This window comes from Sebastes fasciatus, chromosome 10 (genome assembly GCF_043250625.1).
Source record: "Sebastes fasciatus isolate fSebFas1 chromosome 10, fSebFas1.pri, whole genome shotgun sequence".
In the NCBI taxonomy this organism is placed as follows: Eukaryota; Metazoa; Chordata; class Actinopteri; order Perciformes; family Sebastidae; genus Sebastes; species Sebastes fasciatus.
Window position 1 is genome coordinate 32,646,135 of NC_133804.1, and position 14,095 is coordinate 32,660,229.

General features: G+C 44.1%; 2 protein-coding genes across 4 annotated transcripts in view; one reads left to right on the forward strand and one right to left on the reverse strand.

Moving 5' to 3' along the window:
* tmem126a (transmembrane protein 126A) overlaps positions 1 to 14,095 on the forward strand; it is a 592,581-nt gene that overhangs the window by 208,356 nt on the left and 370,130 nt on the right. The gene's annotated exons all lie outside the window — the stretch shown is intronic.
* Positions 1 to 14,095, reverse strand: part of LOC141774722 (A disintegrin and metalloproteinase with thrombospondin motifs 2-like) — a 144,041-nt gene that overhangs the window by 17,397 nt on the left and 112,549 nt on the right. For 2 of the 3 annotated variants that reach the window (XM_074647501.1, XM_074647499.1), the window contains exons 5-11: positions 6,474 to 6,557; positions 4,646 to 4,802; positions 3,098 to 3,203; positions 2,673 to 2,816; positions 1,959 to 2,091; positions 1,237 to 1,272; positions 11 to 124 (exon numbers count right to left, since the gene is read on the reverse strand). In XM_074647501.1, coding sequence (XP_074503602.1) covers positions 11 to 124; positions 1,237 to 1,272; positions 1,959 to 2,091; positions 2,673 to 2,816; positions 3,098 to 3,203; positions 4,646 to 4,802; positions 6,474 to 6,557 — 774 coding nt within the window. The remainder of the gene's footprint in view (positions 1 to 10; positions 125 to 1,236; positions 1,273 to 1,958; positions 2,092 to 2,672; positions 2,817 to 3,097; positions 3,204 to 4,645; positions 4,803 to 6,473; positions 6,558 to 14,095) is intronic. The other variant, XM_074647500.1, reaches the window with a different exon arrangement.

Genomic DNA, 14,095 nt, shown 5'->3' on the forward strand with positions numbered 1-14,095 from the left:
GTGTAAATACCTTCCCGTTGCCGCACATGGTGCCGTCAATGGGCGGCCCTTTCTTGGTTTTGCAGAAGAAGGGATTGTCTGGGTGGCTACACCACAGCTGCTTACATGGGTCAAATGAGCGATACTGCAGGGCACAGAGAGAGAGACTCCATCTTACTATTAAAGCTACATAGCACACACACTGGCCTTCAATAACACAAGTCAACCATCATGAGACAGCTGGGATGAGACTAAACACTGAAAATAAAAAAGAGAGATGAGAAGAGAGATATCACCACAACAGTATTAATACCCAACAATAACAACACCGACCCTGCACCGTGTCACTGCACTGCACACTAGACGCTCCACTGAGAAACACACAGCCATTCATGCAAACTAAACCAAAGGATGAGAGAGAGAGAGAGAGACGAGGCTCTCAGAATGAGACAGCCTGTGGTTTAATTAGGTCACAAGGGAGGTCAGAGGGCAAAAGGTTAAAAGGCCAAAAGGTGAGGTCTCATCGACCTCTAAAATGCCCCTGGACACAGATCAAGGACCAAATTCTCCTCCTTGTCTGATATGAACCATTGATGAGGATACCACCGAACTAATCCGCAGTCCAGTATCTGAGGTGCCCTCCTCCCTCCTATTCCACAGACTTTCATACCCACCATGACCCCCCAGGGGGACCTTTGCAGGTCAGAGGGCGAGTCACAATCAATGGCTAGACTGTGGTAGGTAATCACCAATGACATCAGACTGGAGGATCCTAAAAAGCTGAAGTGAAACATGGAAAAACAGCCTCTGTTCTGGCTCAGCCCTTTCCTCTTGGATGGGAAAGACATCTTTCCGACCTTTTTTCCACTCGTTTATAGTTGTACAGTGTGCCAATATAATGAGGCTCTCTTTCTGCCGGCGCTGCCGTGATTTAACACAGAGTTTTGCAGGCAAAGAGTCGGGATATGGTACGGTTCAACTGTTGAACTGCGCCATAGCCACTGAACCAGTAAAGTCACAGTGTTTTTTAGGGGATTTTTTCTGTCTGTCTCTGGAAAGGAGCATTTTAGAATCCTGCAGACTAATGTCCAAAATATGATGATGGGTAAGAACAGAGAAACAGTAAAAAACAAAAAAAGAAAAGTAAAGGAGCAACTTTACAAACAAGTACGACCTCAGAGGACAAATAGAGAAAAAGAAAATCTGAGAAAAACAAATGACGGGCCACATGTCTTCCGGGAGGTGGGGTTACCTTACCTGACCTGACGTTCCTGACTGGCCCGCCTTTTGTAGCTGAGGGGAATGGGTTTGAACAGAGAATAGAGGGTAATCTAGCAATGTGTGCAAAGCCCCCGAAACAAGCCCCCTTTTTGTCAATCAAGCAACAGCTTCCCAACAGCGTGCCACAGTGGCTTCACAGTCATCGAGTGGGTGAGGGTGACGGGGTGGAGGTGGAGGGGGGGCGAGATGCTGAAGCTGGGTGAAGCTCGGCTACTGTGTGACGTCAAAAATGTGGTTTGTGACAGGCTGGTGTAAAGGAACTGTGGTGTTTTCTTTTAATCATATTTAACATTAATAACAGAAAAAAAGAAAACCGCTATAAAAACCAAATTACCTGCTTTTAAACAAGATGCCATTCCCACCAGTGGCCGGGGAGAGGAGAGCAGAGGACATCAGGAGAATAGCTGTGTATGTGTGACTCTTTCATTACAATGTAGATCGGAGATGAGAGATGTCAGGGCTGTGTTCAGTTCGCTTCAGAGCTCCCGTATAAATGTAGCTTCCACAGTGAAATTCAAAGTGAGTTTACCTCCAACTCTGAAATCCTCTCAGGAGATAAAGTGATGCTTGACTTGACTGTTGTAGAAGTCGCCTTCAGTATGTTGGAGCAGTTAGTTAGTGTTAGTGTTAGTGTTAGTGTTAGTAAACTCTAACGCTACGTTAGTAGAGTGACCGTGAGACTACGTGGGATCTCTTACCGCGGTGCACATCGTGTAGCCCACGCCGAAGTCAAAGCGACACTGTTCGTTCATCGAGTAGTGCAGACCAGGAAGCTGAGGCAGGGACGGCCAGTTGTGGTCAAAGGGGTCGTCACGGAGACAGTCGTAGGAGCTGCAAGAGGAGCCAAAAAAATGGGATGAAACTTTACTTTCTTTGTTTATTTTCTTCCATTTATTCATGTTATTGTGTCATTTATTGATTAATCTTATAATTACTGTCTTGATTCATAATTTGAGCAATAAAATGTCATAAAAACATACAGTTTCCCAAAGCCCAAGGTGATGCCAAATTGCTTGTTTTTTGCCGAAAGCCAAAAGGTATTCAATGTGCTGTTACAGAAGGTTAATATAACAGCACATATTCACATTTGAAAAGTGTGGAAGCCGTGAATATATATCACGTTCACTTCCCAACAGAATGAATTATTCAAAACAGTTGCTGATTAATTTTTTTGTAAAATCACCTACTCGGATTAGTTCTAATTCTATAATATTGTAAAAAGTGAGATTTTCATGTCTTTTGTATTATAAAGCAGGTTTAAGTGCTTTATAAATACTGTTAAACTATGTACTTTGTAAATTTGCGGATACTTTACATGCACAAAAAACTATATAACACACTAAAGGAAAGGGAAAAAGCACAAAAGCACAATAGATCCTCTTTAAAAACCCATATAATATAATGTGTCTCACTGGAGGTAGCGTCCCAGCTCCTGCATGCTACATCTGGACCAGTGAAAGCGGTGAAAGGCTGCTTGCACCAGCGGAGCCATGATGCTGCCCATGTGCACCTCGTCTCCGCAGCGGTTCCCCTGGCCATCGTGCTCCATCCCCAGCCTGCAGAGAGAGAGAGAGAGAGAGAGAGAGAGAGAGAGAGAGAGAGAGAGGGGGAGTGGAGAGAGAGGAGATGAACCAGCGGAGACAGATTGGGAACATGTGGGAGGAGAAGAAGAACAAGGAATAAAGGGAGGGAGGTTGTAGCAATTCACTCATCAGATATTGGCTGAGGTGACCAATGGACCAACAACACTGTAATAAATCAATACGGTCTCATAAGTGACTGCTCTGTTGTACCATGCGAGCAGGCTGGAGGACTTCATTATGGTGAATGCACTTACACGTGTCCCGTCTCGTGTGCCACCACAAAGGCAGAGGAGAAACCGTCCTCGTGGTTCAAAGTACAGCTCCTTACCGGATGGCACATGCCCGTCACTGGGGCGTAACCTAGGCAACCAGGAAGAGAGAGAGAGACACAGGATTTGTAGAAGATGTTTGTTGTGTTTTTGTAATGAAAGCTTCAGAAACCTTTGCGATGTTTGAACTAGGGCTGTCAAAGTTAACGCGATAATAACGCCACTAATATCTGTAACGCACTGAGATTTTTAGGTTGTAGGGGTCCCTTGACCTTTGACCTCCAGATATGTGAATGAAAATGGGTTCTCTGGGTACCCACGAGTCTCCCCTTTACAGACATGTCCACTGTTGTTGCCTGTTGGGCTGCAGTTTGCCATGTTATGATTTCAGCATATTTTCTTTATGCTAAATGCAGTACCTGTGAGGGTTTCTGGACTATATCTGTCATTGTTTTGTGTTGTTAATTGATTTCCAATAATAGATATATACATACTATTGCATAAAGCAGCATATTTACCCACTACCATGTTGATAAGAGTATTAAATACTTGAGAAATCTCCCTTTAAGGTACATTTTGAACAGATAAAAAATGCGATTAATGCGATATTATTAAATATCTTACAGCCCTAGTTTGAACTTAACGTATTCGCGCTGATCGTCAAAGGTGAAGTTTCCTTTTAAATTATATCATTATAACATTTTCTGCAGTGTATACTTCCAACACAAATCTAACAAACCTATTAACATATGCATGATGGAAAAGAAAGAAGACAAATAGTGTATTACTTCTCAAAATAAATAAGTAAGATGGTCCATATCCACCGGTATATACACATCAGTGTAAACATAAATATTACTCATTAAGTTCATATTGTCATATTATTTTATGAGCATATATTTTCTTAAATTGAATAATATTTGAACATCATTTTAAATCAGTCTCTAGGCAACTCCTTGATTTGACTCTATATACTGAAATGCATTCATGGGATCTGTGAGATGAAACTGACTTTGATTAACTATACTACTTATCTATCCAAAGACATGCATATTGCATACTACTTACACATAGACACACACACACACACACACACACAGTGTCTAATCCTAACCCTAAACCGTCACCCTCCACCCCTACATACGCCAATCTCTCCAACTCCCTGTGTGCTTGTCTGTCCTGTACTGCCTTTAATTGTGGGACTGTGGCTGGCCCTGCTCTGCCTATTGATTTTTCTGCTGCTGAAGGCTGAGCCCAAGGGCAGCTGAAGGGCTTCTGGATAGCTAGGCCACTGCCTTTAGAGGCCTCTCCCCTGGGCCCGCCTGTTAGCCTGCACTCTGCTGCACAGAAAAACCACCAACCACACAACCCACAGTGCACTATGCAGCTTTATGAGGCAGCAAAGGAAGGAAGGAAGAGGGCAGTTTTTCTCTGTGTGTACAACCTCAAGAGGGTGGGCGTGCACTTTTTCGATGCATGCGCTAATATACGTTAAACAGCGAAGGGGTGCGGTGTCGACGTCTGTCGTTATACCCTGCATGCCCGTGGGGCCAAACTCCTGTCGCGTGAGGAAGATGGCGTGGTCGTGATACTCGGCGTCCCCCGTGTCCTGCTTCTGCTGCAGGAAGGCCCAGCGGCACACGTTCTCCAGACTCTGAGACGGGTTCCCCAGTTCGATCAGACTCATGGACTGGAAAGAGACGGAAGGAGAGGGCGTCAAGATGACAGAAAACAACAGAGGAACTAAACCTTCTTGTTTCAGTTCTGGTACAATAACATTTCATTCAACCCTGTAGGGGGCAGTGTCACAATGTTATATATTGTCAGCGCATCTTGCAAAATGCTGAGGTGTACAACACACACACAGTACTCACACAATAATGCTTCGGATCCTGTAATCTGGATGGTTTCAATAATGAATAAGAAAATGAACACAGAGCTGCCTATTAATGAGCTATGCACTAATAGTCAAAAACATGTACAGCTGATTTACTTGGGATTAAATGCCTAACAGCCAGATAGCAGAGATTCCTTCCATTCACCTTCACCTCTCATTCTCCTCCTCATTAGGATCCCTCCCCTCCCCTCCTCTCCTCTTCCTCCTTACATTCTGCTGTACAAGTCTTTCCTTCCACTGCTTCCTTTTTGCCTTGCTTTCTACATTTCCTCCCTGTTTTCACACACACACACGCACACACACACACACACACACACACACACTCACACACACACACACACACACTCACAATGCTCACACAGCTGAATCAAACAGGGAAGTGTGTGTGTGTGTGTGTAGTGTGCTGCAGTGAAGACATATGGCCTGCCTCTGCACAAACACCCCGTAGACAGAGTGCACTTGTGTGTGCTTCATCATGTTCATCAGGTGCTTGTGTGTGTGTGTGTGTGTGTGTGTGTGTTTCAGTGTGTTTTTTCATGTTTAAAAATGTATTAGGAATGGTGGTGTCGTGTGTGTGAAGTGTGGGTGTGTGGGTGCGCCTGCATTCAGGGTCACATAGCCAATCTGCAGGCTGTCTGGGTGCAGCTCTGTTGCCACGGTAATTGGGGATGATGGACAGCCGGAGCTTTGGCTGAAGCTGCATAGGGGCTGGCCTGGAATGACCAATGTAGGAGTGTGTGTGTGTGTGTGTGTGTGTGTGTGTGTGTGTGTGTGTGTGTGTGTTTCCAGGGCTCCACTGGGACTGTAGACATGCAGAGATGAGAGGAAGAGATAAGGCTACAGCAGCATAAGTGTATCACAGAGCACCTATCCAGCAATAAAACCATCCTGTGGGGTAATCCCTGCCCTTCTCCATTCCTGCCATCTCTTGCTTTATCTCTCTCTTTTTTTTTTCTTCCGCTTCTTCTCTTCAGCACAGGACAGGAAGATAGAGTTACAGGCCAGAAGAAAAAAAGGATGCTACCCCCATCGTCCGGTCTCTCCTCTCTGTTTATGAATGAGGGAGGAGGGCTATCATTGATTGTTTATCTTTGCCTGGACTTCCCATGATTCCTCGCTGCAGCCCTACTGGGAGGAAGGCTGATTGCATAATGGGCAGAGTTTCTGTGTGCTTTGGTGCTGAACTGTGAAGGCGTACGACTTGAAAAACACTCCCCTGGGATGCTGCATGCTTTTAGTTCCTCTTTTGCTCAGTCCACTGGAATAACAGGCTCCGGGCATCAGTGCGTGCTGATGAGTGTGTGTTTGTTTATGAGTGTGTTGGTAGGTACTTAAAAGCGATTGTGGCAAAAAACCTTCATATCAAAGATAGTGCTGATAGAGAGAGACAAGGCGTCCACTTTTCAGGAACGGCATCACAGCGCACTTTTTCAGTAGAACTCTTCGTCTCCGGTCAGGTCTTACCTTGCCGTAGCCGAGCATGATAATCCGCACCAGCACCACATTGATCTTTGCTCCCAAAGACTGGTCATGGTAGATCTCATTCACCTGGAGTCACACAGAGAAACACAAGAGGGAACACAAGTCTCAGCAGAAAGGAATACAACAATATCTAATCTAATATTTAAAGGGTTTTATAAGTTGTATCTAACAGCTTTATTAACGGTTGATTCAGTAAATCTTTTAATAATGCTTTATAGATCAGTTATAAGCCAATACTTAGAACAACTTTTAGTTGCTGAGTTGCGATGGTAACCTCGCACGGCAGCTGGATGACGCGAAAATCGCGGGATAATGTCACATGAAAATCCATCTTGTCAGGCCAATCAGCGTCCAGTGAGGAGCTGCTGGTTCAGGTGTGCTTGACGACACGGAGAGGCAACGGTTTGTTCAAAACAACAATGGTGCCTCCTAAAGAGGTTAACGTTGATGCTGCAATAGCATCAGTTATCACAACTAGAGAGAAAGTCGATGTTTTCGTCTTCAGTTAGTTTTGCTTTCGTTAGTTTGATTGACAGATGGTTCATCCAATCACCAGCCAAGTATTATTCTTAAAGTGCCCGCCCTTTTCCAAACAGTTTCCAATGACGGCTTATAAGATGGTTCTGTGAAACAAAGCATCTGACGGGGTCAGGTTATTGTGATGGAAGACATATGCAGCCATGATTGCCACTCAAGGAAGTTCATAACTCACACCAACTGACATTGAACCATTGTCTATAAGACAGACGGAGGCCGAGAGAAAGTAATCCATTAATTAATGCTGATTTAAAGCTTCAGTAGGCAGTATATATGTTTGGCATCATTGGGCAAAAATTTCATAATAACCTTTCAGCATATTGTAATTCAAGTATTCTGAGAGAAAACTAGACTTCTGCTCCTCCTCATGGCTCTGTTTTCAAGCTTTAGAACATATAGCCCGTGATGGGAGACTTTGACCAATCACAGGTCATTTCATTGAGAGAGCGTTCCTATTGGCTGTGCTCCGGTCATGTGACCGGAACTTGGCGTTCCTTCACCAGATTTTCACAATGGCTCTTACTGCTTGTTTTCCTCCGATCTGTGAAATCTTGCAGATGCCGTTAGGAGCACCAGAGGACACAGAGGGACATGATTTTTTTAGGTTACCTGTTTCATGTACTACTGTCACGATATAGCGACCGCTTTATAAAAATAACTTTTTTTAATCATAGTTGCTCCAATCTCACCTACTTCAGCTTTAATAGTTATTATAACGGATTTATGATGACTTAATAACCACGACTAAATCCAGTAGTTACAAATGATGAACCTGTTACAAACGGTGCCTTATTACAAAGAGCAGATGTGACTACTAGAGTATCCCACCGGCAACAACACGGTGATATGAGAGACTAGAAGTGAAGAGAGAGAGGCCCAAAACAGAGAGGAGAGGAAGTTGAGGAGAGTGCGAGGAACTCTGTTTCCCATGAGCATGGATGGAGAGGAGATGAAGGAAGAAAGATGCAAAGGAAGGAAAGAGCCTAATGCAAGGAAACAAGGTAATGTGTGACAAGGGAATGCAGAGAGCATTATACTGGCGAAACACACACACACACGCACACACACAAAGAGAGGGAGAGAGAGAGAGAGAGAGAGAGAAAGAGAGAGAGAGAGAGAGAGAGAGAGAGAGAGAGAGAGAGAGAGAGGGTAAATTGGCGCAGGAGTTGAGGCCTGCTGTCCTCAGTGGCTGTGTGCGGTGCCTAATGAGGCAAAGGGATGTAAAAACAGACAGCCGTAATGAGATGGCTGATGTACACGCTGTGGAGAAAGAGACACACACAGACTGTACACACACACATACACACACACACACACAGACACACACACACACACGGAGGTACAGAGATGAAGAACAAAATTGCAGACACACCCAGCCAGCGAGAGAAAGGTAGAGAGTCAGTGAGGAAACGCTGCGAATAGAGACACAGAGGCAGAGGGAGAGAGAGACAAGAAGCCGAGCAGAGAGGGAGGCAAAGTGAGGAGAGAGCTGAGAGCTGAGAGGGGAGTGGAAACGATGCATTCTTAGAAAAACAAATGTAGCGTAGAGCTGCGGCTTTTTAAAAGACGAGAGGAGACATTCGGAGTGACCTAATGCTCTGCTCCATACGTGGCGTATAAAGTCGGAAATTCCAGCATCCTATTAGGAAAGAAATCCAGCGGAGCTTTGCTTTGTTAACCACAAAGCGGCTGGAATACATTTACTTGATTACATCAACACATAAACATGGCTGCAACACAAAGGACTTAACAGCTTTACATCATCTCCGGAAACCTCAAAATAAAGGTTTGGTGTTGTTAAGAACATCTGTCGGCTAAATCATCAAATACTAATTCTGAATTGTAAAGTTGCCAGCATTCTGAGCTAACTTGCTAATGACATTAGAGGGTTTTTAAGTGGAAGAGACATTTTACGTCAAACACTTTGGGCATCCATGTGTTGCTTTTCCAAAGCTGGAACATTAGAAATAACGGAGGCTGTGATTAGTCTGTGACAGGACTGGGACTGGGACTTATTGACCTTCAGCTGAGAATGGAACAGAGCATTACGTGAAGGAAAGATCAGCGTAATACTTGAGGACGGTCGTGATCATAAAGGCATTATAAAACCACATTAAAGAGGTCGGTATTGTTGGTATTGCACTTCCATAAAGTCGCGGGAGAGACAGATTAAAATGTAAATGGGGAAAACTGATGCACGAGAGGCTGATATATTTATTTGAGTTTTTATTTCTTGAATCAAAAATACTACACTTCCCATAATGCAACTTTTGTTACGGTGCCTTCAAATGAAACTTAAGAAGAAAAACAAAATACGAATTACAATATATTCACTTATTATGTACTGAAAAATGAACTTCCATGGCCTCCACAATGTCTGACAACGTCAACAAACGCATCACAACTCGTGAAGTCGGAGCTTTCAGAAACTTTCCACTTACGAGGTCGTGAATACGACATGAGGGGGGGTGTTCATGTGAACTCATCTTCTGAACACGGTAAACACGACCTCCATTTGAAGGCACCGTTAAACCCATGAGATTTGTCAAGTGATGCTTCTAAGACTCGACAAAGCTGAGATTCATGGTCCTGCGAGGCACCTGCATAATTCCTTCATGCATATAACTGAAACATATTCCTGAGGGACTTTTCTTGTACATTTGTAGTACGACTCTTCTCTCTGTACTGGACCCGCTAATAAACGTCTCGAGGGATTCATCCTGACATAAAAGATTATTTTGTGAGAAACATTCTACTGTTGTAGTTTTCCCAAAGTGGTAATCTATAATAATATAATAACATTTTTAAATTGATGATATGTTTTGTATGTAGAATCCTAATCTGCAGAGGAACTAGTCATTATTAGCTGTCAGATAAATGTAGTGGGGTTAAAAGTACAATATTTGCCTCTGAGTTGAAGTGTAAAGTAGCATAAAATGGAAAAACGCATGTAATGCATACTTGCCAACCTCCCGTTTCTCATCGCCCTCTCCCGGTTTCCTCCTGGGGTCACAACTCTCCCGCCTTTCTCCCGATTTATGACAAATTTTCACAGCTTTTTTCCTTTTCATTATCACAACCTGTTTCTGACGCTGTACAGCGTGTATAAATAAGCCCTTCTGTTTCCACCCGGACAACAATACAGCTACACTTAATGTTGTTTCCTGGCAGAAGAGAGATGCTCGCGACACAACTATCGAAGCGAAATAACTGGCTTGGCGAAAGTCTAGCGCAGTGGTGCCGTTGTCGCGTTGTGTCTGAAAGGACCTTCAGTGAGTGGAGAGAGTAATGGAGAGTACTGAGAGAAAGAAATACTCAAGCAAGGGCAAAACATGAATGAAGGGATGAATAAAAACTGATGAATATTAGTTCACGCCAGAGGGGCCAATTATTCTGTATTATTTCCTAAGAATTAAAATTAAAATTAAAAGTATTTAAGATTAAAAATGCTGTTGCAGTGTAGTTGTTATTTTGTTATTTTCATTCTTTAAAAGTCACCAGAATGCAGCAAACACCTCCCTCTTTTTGAGGTCTCAAGGTTGACAAATATGATGTAAAGTAATTTGAATTTTGTACCTATTTACCTTCCACAATTGAATTTAATATAAACATAGTTCATGATGTTAAAACTATAATGTCATTTTTCAGTATTTGATCCTGAAATCAAGGACGGAGGAGGGAGTGGTAGGGACGAGTTTTTAGAGCGAGGGACACGAGAGAAGACGGGGAGTAGAGGGACATGTTTTCTTTCAGCGACCTTCAATTCCAAATTTTGGATGCTCCTTTTACACATTAAAAAAAGATACTGCGTTGCTAAGCAACCACCAAACAAAGACAGAGTTCTGTTGTCTTCTCAGTTTGACCCTGTCTGAGGCTGTGTGTGTGTGTGCAGTTTTCATCTTGCCTGTCTGTCTGTCTGTCTGTCTGTCTGTCTGTCTGTCTGTCTGTCTGTCTGTCTGTCTGTCTGTCTGTTTGTCTGTCTCCTGGTATTTCTGTCTCTCATTCTGTAACATTTGTCTCACTCCCTCGTTATCTTGGCAGGCTGAAGTATATGTGAGTAAGTGACACATAATGACTGCGTGTGTGTGTGTGTGTGTGTGTGTGTGTGTGTGTGTGTGTGTGTGTGTGTGCGTGGGGCGGTGTTTGTTTGTCTGAGACAACATGAACACTTGGGTGGGTCAGTTCACACTTGGCCTGATCCAGCCCGTTTCCTTGACAACTGTTAGGCCAATTAGGGGCGGTTGACTTGCAGGTGACCCCGACACTACAAGGTCCACTCTAATGAGAGACACACACACACAGACAGACACAGACAGACAGACACACACACACACACACGTGCGTAGAAGCAGCGTATTGTCCTTTTACTCCCCAACTTTAGCTTTATGTGTCTTCGTGCACTTTAACGCTTCCATACAGTCGGACACTTCACAGGCAGACAGACAGACGCTGTACACTAGAGGACAGATATGGCAAAGCGATTCATAACACACCCACATATCTTCACTGAAATGTGCTTACCCATGCATGCACAAATAAACACCCACACTCACAACACACACACACACACACACACACACAGAGTTCACTGCTAACAACTGTACAGGCATGTCTCTCATTACTGCTGCTGAAGGGAGACGCCAGGTGTCATTACTTACCACCCAGACTACAGGTAGATTTGTCCACCTGTGTGTGTGTGTGTGTAGTAACTACTGCAGGCCTAGAGGTCAGCAAGGCACAAAATCATCACAATCAAATAAATAATGTCACTTAACTCTGCAAAAGGCAGGATGACATGAAGAGAGAATGTGGGAGGAAATTGGCAAAATGAGGAGTGATATTAAAGGAGACATATCGTGCTCGTATCGGGTCCGATACTGTGCTCATGTACTCGTGCTCGCAAAACGGCACCGATACCACTTTACATCTCAACCTCACCAACGGTGAGGGTGAGACGGGCCGGTGGTGCGCCTGACTCCGCCGGGTTGGGATCCCACCTCAGCCGGAGCGCGCCGGCTCTCACTTTCATTACGCCACAAGGTTTTGCTTGCACTCTCTGACTCACGCGTGTGTTAGACTCCTTGGTCCGTGTTTCAAAACAGGTCGGGTGGGTTGCCGACATCGCCGCAGACCCCTGGCGCCTTTTACATGGGCCGAGCCCCGCCCTGGGGGCACGACGTGGTTGGGGCGCACTGAGGACAGTCCACCCCGTTCAACCGTCGCACCGGGAGCAGGGGTCGGCGGCTCCGGGAAGCACCTTCGTCCCGAGCCTTTCCAAGCCGACATAGAGCCGGTCACGGCGCACCGCCTCGTATGCGGGACTCCCCAGCCTGCCGTGTGTCGCTCACATCCTCCAGCTGGCTGTTAACGAGGGTCTTTTGGCACAGAGAAGTACTCGTATCGGTACTCGTATCGGTACTCGTATCGGTACTCGTATCGGTACTCGGTATCGGCGAGTACCCAAATGCAAATACTTGTACTCGGTCTGAAAAAAAGTGGTATCGGTGCATCCCTACTTTCTACAATAAAGGGACCTTTAAAGGCAGTTTTTGTTTGACCACACAGATTATAGGTACAATTCAAATGTGTTGATTTAAAAAGTGATGAATGATAATGATAATAATAAATTTGATTGTTTATGTGCATCATAATTGGGAATATAGGCCTGTTTTACTCATGTTTACAAACATATAATTAAACCTTTAACGTCATCAGGGATCATTAATAACTTGCCGTTGTTGGTCTGCACATTTACAACCTGTTAAACAGAGTGTTTGTTTGTTTCAGTTTCAGTGTCGGGTTATAGGAGATTCAATTAAAATCTGAAGCATAAAAAGGAGTAGAGGGCTCAGAGATGTTAACTGATGTAAAAGCAAAGCCCGGTGCTCTAAAGGAGAGAATAAGGGACGGATAGTTCAGACTGAAACCACAAGAACAAGAGAGACACCAGCACGTCTGTCTTGCTACTTTTAATCTGCACTTTATTAGCTGCTGGCACCTCGTCCACAGGTTCACACCTACATTTAGTATTACAACAATGCCTCGCTCTACATATTTAAAGTGACATATAAGGGATGTGTCTATTTCTTTCGAAGACAAAGGGATACATATATAAGCTTGTTATAATATGAATATTTCCACAGTGCTTCAGAGCTCGTGTGTTTAAATCACCTCATCATGGAGAGTGGGTTTCACTTAATAGGCAATGAAACATTTTCTCAGTCTCAGCTGCTGATGAGACAGAACTGAGTCATCAAATAAAATTTGGCTGGAGCGTTACATAAATTAGACGAGACTTTGGACAGCTTCTCTACATCTTTTTTGTCAACACACATGGGAATATTTAAAAAGTGAGACCCAGAATGTTGAGCTCTCTCTCAGTCTGACAGTGCTCCTCACATATCTGTGACACTTCCAGCTAACAAGGTGTCTATTATTACCTGGACTACCTCTCCTTTCCCAGCTCTTCCTGCCACTTATTAACGTGACTTCTTTTCTGCCTCCAGGAGCTTTGGTAAAGACAAGACTTGAACGATCTGCACCACTTCCAGACAGCTCGTACAGAAATGATGCTTATCACATACCGGAGGCATAAAGGTGCAGACAAAATACACCTCAGTGTGCCAATATGCATCATTAAAATTAAACACACACACGCGTGCACCTTCCTCACCAGCGGTGACTATTCATATCCACGGAGAGTGTGATTAACACTTAGCGGCACCTCTCTAAAGGTCTCCATTAATGGGTGAGACACACAGATCACTGTTGGCCACTGAATCTATCACCGTGATGTTCGCCACAGGAAGATTACTGCACAATGGCCTCCGCTTGGCATTTGGCACATGTCATATTTTACAGGATTTACCACAACGTTGTCGCTACAACACTCGTGTTTTTAAGAGCCCACTTTGTCACCTTGTGGCCACAACACACAGAACTACCTGGCCAGCCATTTCTCCTCCCCTTCCCTTTTCTATCTTTTTTTTTCTCCTTTTCCACAACGCACTTTTACTGTGTTTGATTTATTTTTTTTCTGGTTTGTTTTTATCTTGTTTGTGTTGTCC